We start from the raw sequence: 9,473 nt of genomic DNA, 5'->3' as shown, positions 1-9,473 counted from the left end.
AGGAGGCAGGATCCTCCAAAGACATGAGCTGGATGCGTTCCTGGCCCAGGCCGTGTCCAACCAGCTGTACGAACCTGACCAGCTGCAGGAGCTGAAGGTCACGCAACTACACCCCTGTGACACCCCTGTGACACCCCTGTGACACCCCTGTGACACCCCTGTGACACTCCTGTGACACCCCTGTTACACTCCTGTGACACCCCTGTGACACCCCTGTGACACCCCTGTGACACTACTGTTACACCCCTGTAACACTCCTGTGACACCCCTGTGACACCCCTGTGACACCCCTGTGACACTACTGTTACACCCCTGTAACACTCCTGTGACACCCCTGTGACACCCCTGTGACACTCCTGTGACACTCCTTTGACACCCCTGTGACACCCCTATTACACTCCTGTTACACCCCTGTGACACCCCTTACAATTCAAAATGTTCCTGAAACTTTTCCTTGCGTGTTTGTACCTGTTTGTGTGTGTGTGTGCAGGTGGAGAAGGTGGATGGGCGTGGCGTGCAGCTGGCCTCTCTCTTCATGGCGGGTGTTGACACGGCCCTCTTTGTCAATGACGTGTGCGGTCAGCCGTTGCCATGGGAACACTGTTGTCCCTGGGGCTTCTTCGATGGGAAGCTGTTCCAGAGCAAACTGAGCCGCTCCTGCAGAGACCGCTCTGCCCTGCTGGACATGTGCGAGGGGCAGGTACGCGGGGGGGGGTTAGGCTCCACCCCTCAGATATGTGAGGGTTTTAGACATGCTGTATGCTAACCCTCTGGTCTCTCTTTCCCCCTTCTGGTATCTCTCTGTCCCTCTCTCCTCCTTCCCCTCCCTCCCTCCCCCCAGGAGGAGTTGGTGTCCAGGGTAGAGAAGATGAGACAGGCTATTCTAGAGGGCATCAACCTCTCCCGACCCCCTCCCCCCCCGCCGCCCCTGCCCCCCCCTGCCTTCCTGCCCCCCCCCATGGTGCCCCCCTTCTACCCAATGCCGCCCTTGTACCCCCCTCGTCCTCTTGGCAACATGCCCCATCATCATCCTCATCATCATCATCATCCTGCCCAGCACAGACCCAGGGCTTTCCCAGGTAGGCTCTCTCTCTCACACACACACACGCACACACACACACTCTCCCTGTGTGTGACCTTTGCCCCCCTGTGTGCAGGTATCCAGGCCATCCCCCCCCAGGGAGGCAAGTTGGAGATCGCTGGCATGGTGGTGGGCCAGTGGGCCGGGAGCAGGGCCCTGCGACCCCGAGGGGGCATGACCGTGGTGTCAGTGGGGAAGGGGTGAGGACAGAGTCTAACCTGTCTAACCCTAAATACTGTCACTTCCTGTTGAACCCTAAATACTGTCACTTCCTGTCTAACTCTAAATACTGTCACTTCCTGTCTAACCCTAAATACTGTCACTTCCTGTCTAACCCTAAATACTGTCACTTACTGTCTAACCCTAAATACTGTCACTTACTGTCAAATACTGTGACACTGCTGAGTAGGGTTGAGATTTGTTTCTCCCCTCTGTCCTTCCCAGAAGGGGTAAGGATGTTCCTCTGAAAGTGCGTCCAGGGAAGAAGGTGACCAGTACCACACCCCAGGTATGAACCCTAACCCTAACCCAGGTATGAACCACATCACACACACTGTCTGTCCCAGGGCCCTCCAACACTAACCCCTCTCTCTCCCCTCTCCTCTCTCCATTTCTCTCTCTCTCTCCTCTCCAACCCCTCTCTCCCCTCTCCTCTCTCCATCCCTCTCTCTCTCTCCTCTCCAACCCCTCTCTCCTCTCTCCATCCCTCTCTCTCTCTCCTCTCCAACCCCTCTCTCCCCTCTCCTCTCTCCATCCCTCTCTCTCTCTCCTCTCCAACCCCTCTCTCCCCTCTCCTCTCTCCATCCCTCTCTCTCTCTCCTCTCCAACCCCTCTCTCCCCTCTCCTCTCTCCATCCCTCTCTCTCTCTCCTCTCCAACCCCTCTCTCCCCTCTCCTCTCTCCATCCCTCTCTCTCTCTCCTCTCCAACCCCTCTCTCCCCTCTCCTCTCTCCATCCCTCTCTCTCCTCTCCAACCTCTCTCTCCCCTCTCCTCTCTCCATCCCTCTCTCTCTCTCCTCTCTAACCCCTCTCTCTCCCCTCTCCTCTCTCCATCCCTCTCTCTCTCTCCTCTCCAACCTCTCTCTCCCCTCTCCTCTCTCCATCCCTCTCTCTCTCTCCTCTCCAACCCCTCTCTCCCCTCTCCTCTCTCCATCCCTCTCCTCTCTAACCCCTCTCTCTCCTCTCTAACCCCTCTCTCTCTCCTCTCTAACCCCTCTCTCTCCCCTCTCCTCTCTCCATCCCTCTCTCTCTCCCCTCTCCAACCCCTCTCTCCCCTCTCCTCTCTCCATCCCTCTCTCTCCTCTCTAACCCCTCTCTCTCCCCTCTCCTCTCCAACCCCTCTCTCCCTCTCCTCTCTAACCCCTCTTTCCCCTCTCCTCCCTCCCTCTCCTCTCTAACCCCTCTCTCTCCTCTCCCTCCTCCAACACTAACCCCTCTCTCTCTCCCTCTCCTCTCTAACCCCTCTCTCCCTCCTCCAACACTAACCCCTCTCTCCCTCCCTCTCATCTCTAACCCCTCTCTCTCCTCTCTCCTTCCTCCAACACTAACCCCTCTCTCTCTCCCTCTCCTCTCCTCTCTCCCTCCTCCAACACTAACCCCTCTCTCTCCCCTCTCCTCTCTCCATCCCTCTCTCTCCTCTCCAACCCCTCTCTCCCCTCTCCTCTCTCCATCCCTCTCTCTCTCTCCTCTCCAACCCCTCTCTCCCCTCTCCTCTCTCCATCCCTCTCCTCTCTAACCCCTCTCTCTCCCCTCTCCTCTCTCCATCCCTCTCCTCTCTCCATCCCTCTCCTCTCTCCATCCCTCTCTCTCTATTCCTCTCCTCTCTCCATCCCTCTCCTCTCTAACCCCTCTCTCTCCCCTCTCCTCTCTCCATTCCTCTCCTCTCTCCATCCCTCTCCTCTCTAACCCCTCTCTCTCCTCTCTCCATTCCTCTCCTCTCTCCATCCCTCTCCTCTCTCCATCCCTCTCCTCTCTCCCTCCCTCTCCTCTCTAACCCCTCTCTCCCCTCTCCTCTGTAACCCCTCTCTCCCCTCTCCTCTCTAACCCCTCTCTCTCCCCTCTCCTCTATCCCTCCCTCTCCTCTCTCTCCTCTCTAACCCCTCTCTCTCCTCTATCCCTCTCCTCTATCCCTCCCTCTCCTCTCTAACCCCTCTCTCTCCTCTCCCTCCTCCAACACTAACCCCTCTCTCCCTCTCCTCTCTAACCCCTCTTTCCCCTCTCCTCTCTCCCTCCCTCTCCTCTCTAACCCCTCTCTCTCCTCTCCCTCCTCCAACACTAACCCCTCTCTCTCTCCCTCTCCTCTCTAACCCCTCTCTCCCTCCTCCAACACTAACCCCTCTCTCCCTCCCTCTCCTCTCTAACCCCTCTCTCTCCTCTCTCCTTCCTCCAACACTAACCCCTCTCTCTCTCCCTCTCCCCTCCTCTCTCCCTCCTCCAACACTAACCCCTCTCTCCCTCCCTCTCCACTCTAACCCCCCTTTCCCTCTCCTCTCTCCATCCTCCAACACTAACTCCTCTCTCCCCAATACTCCCCATCCTCCTCCCCCCCCCCCCCCCCCCCCCAGACTTTGTCGTCATCTCCTCCCTCCAGCTCCTCCCCCAAAGCCTCAGAAGAGGCGGGGCCAAACACAGAGGGTGTGACCCAGCAGCTCAACGGCAGCTCAGCCATTGGCCAGCCCTTGGACCTGCCCCCACTGGCCCAGCCAATCCCATGTGCCTTAGCCAGCAGAGACAACCAATCAGAGGGGGCGGAGGCAGAGGCCCCCCGTTGCCTTGACGACTGCCCATCAGACGGAGCACTACGGAAGGAGGAGTGACTGCATCTCCCAGGATGCACTGCGGAGCGATCTCTGTTTCGACTGCCTTTCCCTATTTGTAGCCCCGCCCACTCTCTGTCCGCATCATCACACCAACCAGTAAGTGAGGGACGGAGCGTCCCGTTAGCCCCTCCTTCCCTCCCTCCCTGCTGCTCTGTGATTGGAAGTCCAGATCCATTGTAGTTCTACTCATGTGCTTTTTATTTCTTTAGAATGAGAGTTTATACTCACCCCTGCACACACACACACACACACAGCTCCCTGCCCCCCTGCACACACACAGTTCCCTGCTCCCCCCCCCCCCCCCCCATGTTCAGAGTCATCTTAGCAGTTTCAGTTTTTCAGATGTTTAGTCTGCACACAGTTCAGGCTTGTTGCCGTGGTTAGCGTGACTGTAGCATGTTGGTGGTTTCAAGCTTGGTGGAGAGAGAGAGGGGGGGAGGAAGATGAGAGAGAGAGAGAGAGATAGAGAGAGGGGGGGGGGAGGATGAGAGAGAGAGAGAAGCACTTAAACTGCAGGACTCCACCGGGTTAGCCACTATGCTAATCTCCCTGAGAACATGCTAGCAAGCATGTTAGCTAGAGTTAGACACTGTGCTAATCTCCCTGAGAACTTGCTAGCATGCCCGCTAGCAAGAATTAGCAGGGCCCAGACACCTTACTGCACCTTGGAGCTTTTGGAATGTTAACCTAGCTAACTTACAGTAGCCTTGAGCCAAGCTGACACATCCCATTGATGATGCACCTTAAGCCCCCAGTATGCAACACCCCCCTCCCCTCAGCCCCGTTAAAGCTTTGATTGATTGTATTATATCCCAACAGAGAGCACTTATTGTTGTATTTGTGGAGACAAACTCTGATACCGTTACACTAGTCTCCGGCCGGGAGACGACAGTAGAGACGGAATGTGAGCAGAGTGGATTCACACCAGCGAAGCACTTTGTTTCAGAGTCCTGGGGTCCTCTACCAGGTTAAATATCCAGAGGACCCGCGCTCGCCAAAAACACTGCCCAATAGGAAGGTAGACAGGAGATCTTTTTAACCCTTGTGCTGCCTTCAGGTCACATGACCTAAAGGTTCATAACGAACCATCGTTGTGTTTACCCAATTTTACCCAATACAAAAACAAATACAAAATTATTTTATTTTAACCTTCACAATGTGGTTTACGGTTAAAAGAAAATGCTTCACTTTGTTTTTGTAAATTTGTCGCAATATGACGGTGGGTCACAATGACTGATGGGTCAGAATAACCCGAAGATAACACAAGGTTTAAGCCAATCAGACGTAGCGACGTGGGGAGAAAAATTCTGATTGGTTAGTAATTTCCAAAGTGCAAGACCAGCTTGCTCCGCCGCCAGCGATGGGAAAGGCGATTTGGCATCGCCAGGGCAATTAAGCCCAGCGCTGTTGACGAGCTCAAGCGCACCTTTAAGATCAACAGGAAGCACTTCCCCACCCCCAACCAAGCCCTCAGCCAATCAGCAGAGGCCTGGGGGCTGGAACACTGCAAACCCTCAGTGTTCCGCTTCTAACCTAAGACCCCAGACCTTCTCACCTGTCAGCCCTCGCTGCTGCTGAGGTGGAGCTGAGTCCAGTCGTTCTCACTTGGACTGTGTTGTTGTATGATAACAGCAGCAGGAGAGGTGTAGGAGCAGCCAGAGAGAGAGGGGCGAGTGCTGAGTCACTGCTGACATGAACACAGTTGACAGACAGGTCCCAGGTCAACTAGAAGCACCTTATTTTCGTACTGTATTGAAGACGTATGCTCAGAAGTGTGCCACAGATTCTGTAGAGGGAGAAATCTGTCTGAACTGGCGTTGTGGAGAGCAGTGTGGCCTGTGGTGTGCACCCAGCTCTCCTCTGCACCCACATCCCTGCCTGCACACTAACACCATTTCTTAGAAACATTAGCTGTTACTTGATAGGAAAATCACCGTTAGTAAGATGAGCTTACTGCTCTGGTCTCCAGGACCTTCACACCGAGGCTAGGCTGGGGCCTTCTGGCCCTCTGGCCCGGCCACCTGGCCACTGCATCAGAGAGGGGAGGTCACCATCCCTCTCTCTCTCTCTTAGTTAGATCACCAATCTACATCTCTACACACACATACGGATAGATGCCACATACATGCACACGCGTATGTACACACAGACACACACACAGACACACAGACAGACACGAAACACACACAGACAGACACACACACACAGACAGAGACAGCTGTGGGCTCCTTTGTGTGAAGTGTTGCCGTGTTGTTTCTCAGTGAGAGGATGTTGGTCTGTCAGAATGGAAACCTGCTCCTCTCTGGAGTTAGCATAGACACACACACACACACACCAGTAGTGTCAGACCCAGAGCTACACACTAGCTAGAATGGAACCCCTCCACCACCCTCAAGGTGGAGTCCTGTCTTGTACGTTTTAGTTATGTTAGGTATTATTGATCAGTGATTTTAATGCTTGTTATCCTAATATCCTTCTATACGCCATTCCTCCTCTCTCCTCTGTCTCCTCTTCTCCATTCCTCCTCTCTCCTCTGTCTCCTCCTCTCCATTCCTGTTCTCTCTCTTCTCCCTCTCCCTAGGCCCTGCCTCACACACACACACACACACACACACACACACAGAAACACCATAGACTCCTCACACAGAAACACCATAGACCCCTCACACACACACTCACACAGAAACACCGTAGACCCCTCACGCAGAAACACCATTGACCCCTCACACAGAAACACCATAGACCCCTCACACAGAAACACCATAGACCCCTCACACAGAAACACCATAGACCCCTCACACAGAAACACCATTGACCCCTCACACAGAAACACCATAGACCCCTCACACAGAAACACCATAGACCCCTCACACAGAAACACCATAGACCCCTCACGCAGAAACACCATAGACCCCTCACACAGAAACACCGTAGACCCCTCACACAGAAACACCATAGACCCCTCACACAGAAACACCGTAAACCCCTCACACAGAAACACCATAGACCCCTCACACAGAAACACCGTAGACCCCTCACACAGAAACACCATAGACCCCTCTGTTGTTCCTCCCCCTCTCTGTGCCTGTTCTCTCCCCTCAGGACCATTTCTATTGGCCGTTTTCTCTCTCTCTGGGCTCTACCCCCTGCCTCGCCCCCTGCCTCGCCCCCTGCCTCGCCCCCTGCCTCGCCCCCTAACCCAGCAGACTAACAGTGAAGGTTATATTAACGTTGATAATCCAGGATCTGGATGTACCTAGCCAGAGTCTGGAAAAAAAGAGGAAAAAAATCAAACTTTGTGCAAATGTGTTTTCTTACTATTTTTAATGTTATGACATCTTTACTCTAATCCACTGCTACAGTTAGTACTGAATAAGCTTAGCCTACCTAGACATTTGAACTGTAATGATTGCAATTCAGGGTTTCCCGCAGAAAATGTGTTAGTTAAGGCGGTAGGGTGGGGTTTGCCGTCAGACTGGGGGGATGGTTTGTGCGATAGACTAACGTGTTCTTTAGAGAAGGGAAACTGGTGTGCTGGAATAGAAGGGAGAAGACAGGACAGAGTAACACGGAGGATATCGCTATAAAACAAAGACGTAGTTAAGGCGGCAGGCGTGTGTTGCTGAGGCGGCCACCTTAACTGAAAAGTGCTGCGGAAAACCCTGCAATTTTCCTTACCTGTATTTGATATGGCATCTTTAGACCACTTCACCCTTATACTACGTACCTAGTAACAAGTATTGCCCGTCTAAATTGAAATCATTTGTCTGCACTAAATGTGATTCTCTTATTGTCCCTTAAAAATATATTTCATGGTCGACTCATTATCAATTGAAACTGAAAGAAACAGGAAGTGACAACCAAAATTCTCACACGTACCCTGGACCCCTCCCTCTTCAGACCCCTCCCCCCAGACCCCTCCCCCTCAGACCCCTCCCCCCAGACCCCTCCCCCTCAGACCCCTCCCCCTCAGACCCCTCCCCCCAGACCCCTCCCCCTCAGACCCCTCCCTCTTCAGACCCCTCCCCCCAGACCCCTCCCTCTTCAGACCCCTCCCCCCAGACCCCTCCCTCTTCAGACCCCTCCCGCCAGACCCCTCCCCCCAGACCCCTCCCCCTCAGACCCCTCCCCCTCAGACCCCTCCCCCTCAGACCCCTCCCCCCAGACCCCTCCCCCCAGACCCCTCCCTCTTCAGACCCCTCCCCCCAGACCCCTCCCCCTCAGACCCCTCCCCCTCAGACCCCTCCCCTCAGACCCCTCCCCCCAGACCCCTCCCCCTCAGACCCCTCCCTCTTCAGACCCCTCCCCCCAGACCCCTCCCCCTCAGACCCCTCCCCCTCAGACCCCTCCCCCTCAGACCCCTCCCCCCAGACCCCTCCCTCTTCAGACCCCTCCCCCCAGACCCCTCCCCCCAGACCCCTCCCCCTCAGACCCCTCCCCCTCAGACCCCTCCCCCTCAGACCCCTCCCCTCAGACCCCTCCCTCTTCAGACCCCTCCCTCTTCAGACCCCTCCCCCCAGACCCCTCCCTCTTCAGACCCCTCCCCCTCAGACCCCTCCCTCTTCAGACCCCTCCCCCCAGACCCCTCCCTCTTCAGACCCCTCCCCCTCAGACCCCTCCCTCTTCAGACCCCTCCCCCTCAGACCCCTCCCTCTTCAGACCCCTCCCCCCAGACCCCTCCCCCCAGACCCCTCCCCCCAGACCCCTCCCCCCTCCCCCCCAGACCCCTCCCCCTCAGACCCCTCCCTCTTCAGACCCCTCCCTCTTCAGACCCCTCCCCCTCAGACCCCTCCCTCTTCAGACCCCTCCCCTCAGACCCCTCCCCCCAGACCCCTCCCCCTCAGACCCCTCCCCCTCAGACCCCTCCCCCCAGACCCCTCCCCCCAGACCCCCCAACAGTGGGCTGCGTTGAGGCAGGGAGTAACAGGAAGTGTGTTTGTAGTTGAAGTGGGCGTGTACTATCATTGGTTGGATCACATGGTGATGATGATTATGAAGAAGACCCCCAGCCCTGACCCCTAACCCCAGCCCTGACCCCCACACCCCAGCCCTGACCCCCACACCCCAGCCCTGACCCCCATCCCTCACCTCCACAACCACCCCTAACTCCAGCCCATCCCTGACCCCTAACCCAAGCTCTTATTCACAACTTCTTGGAACAGTTTGTCACCAACTCCAGTTAGCCTCCTCCCAACACGACCTGCAGAAGGGTGAAACCATGCTACTATTACTATTATTATTATTATCATCATCATTATTACTGTTCTGATTATGGGTGGTATAATGTGTCATTGTTAGCATAAAGGAAGCACCAGACTGTGTAGGAAGAAAGCTTTTTTATTCGTGGCGGTTCGAGGGCGAACAGCGGGGACTGGCCACGCAGCAAGCAACTAAGATGGCAGCCATGTTTGTACCGGTTGGGAAATGACTTACAGTGCTGAAATAAAATTTATTCTTTTAGTAAAAAAAAAGTAATCTGATGTCTCTGTCTCTTTTTTTGTTGCTGCGATCTTGTGGCTAGCTCTGGGGCTGGCTAGCTCTGGGGCTGGCTAGCTCTGGGGCTGGCTAGCTCTG

General features: G+C 55.3%; 1 protein-coding gene across 1 annotated transcript in view; it reads left to right on the top strand.

The window, feature by feature from the left end:
* The window catches only part of fam120c (family with sequence similarity 120C), a 26,649-nt gene extending 21,318 nt beyond the window's left edge, over positions 1-5,331 (top strand). Inside the window, exons 12-17 of the mRNA XM_047033549.1 lie at positions 1-97; positions 491-700; positions 842-1,079; positions 1,158-1,281; positions 1,526-1,589; positions 3,645-5,331. The exon at positions 1-97 is cut by the window's left edge and continues 18 nt beyond it. Coding sequence (XP_046889505.1) covers positions 1-97; positions 491-700; positions 842-1,079; positions 1,158-1,281; positions 1,526-1,589; positions 3,645-3,896 — 985 coding nt within the window. The 3' untranslated portion in view covers positions 3,897-5,331. The remainder of the gene's footprint in view (positions 98-490; positions 701-841; positions 1,080-1,157; positions 1,282-1,525; positions 1,590-3,644) is intronic.
* Positions 5,332-9,473: the final 4,142 nt, after the last annotated feature.

Source organism: Hypomesus transpacificus, chromosome 14, assembly GCF_021917145.1.
Source record: "Hypomesus transpacificus isolate Combined female chromosome 14, fHypTra1, whole genome shotgun sequence".
NCBI lineage: Eukaryota > Metazoa > Chordata > Actinopteri > Osmeriformes > Osmeridae > Hypomesus > Hypomesus transpacificus.
This window is presented reverse-complemented; position numbering and strand designations above follow the sequence as displayed.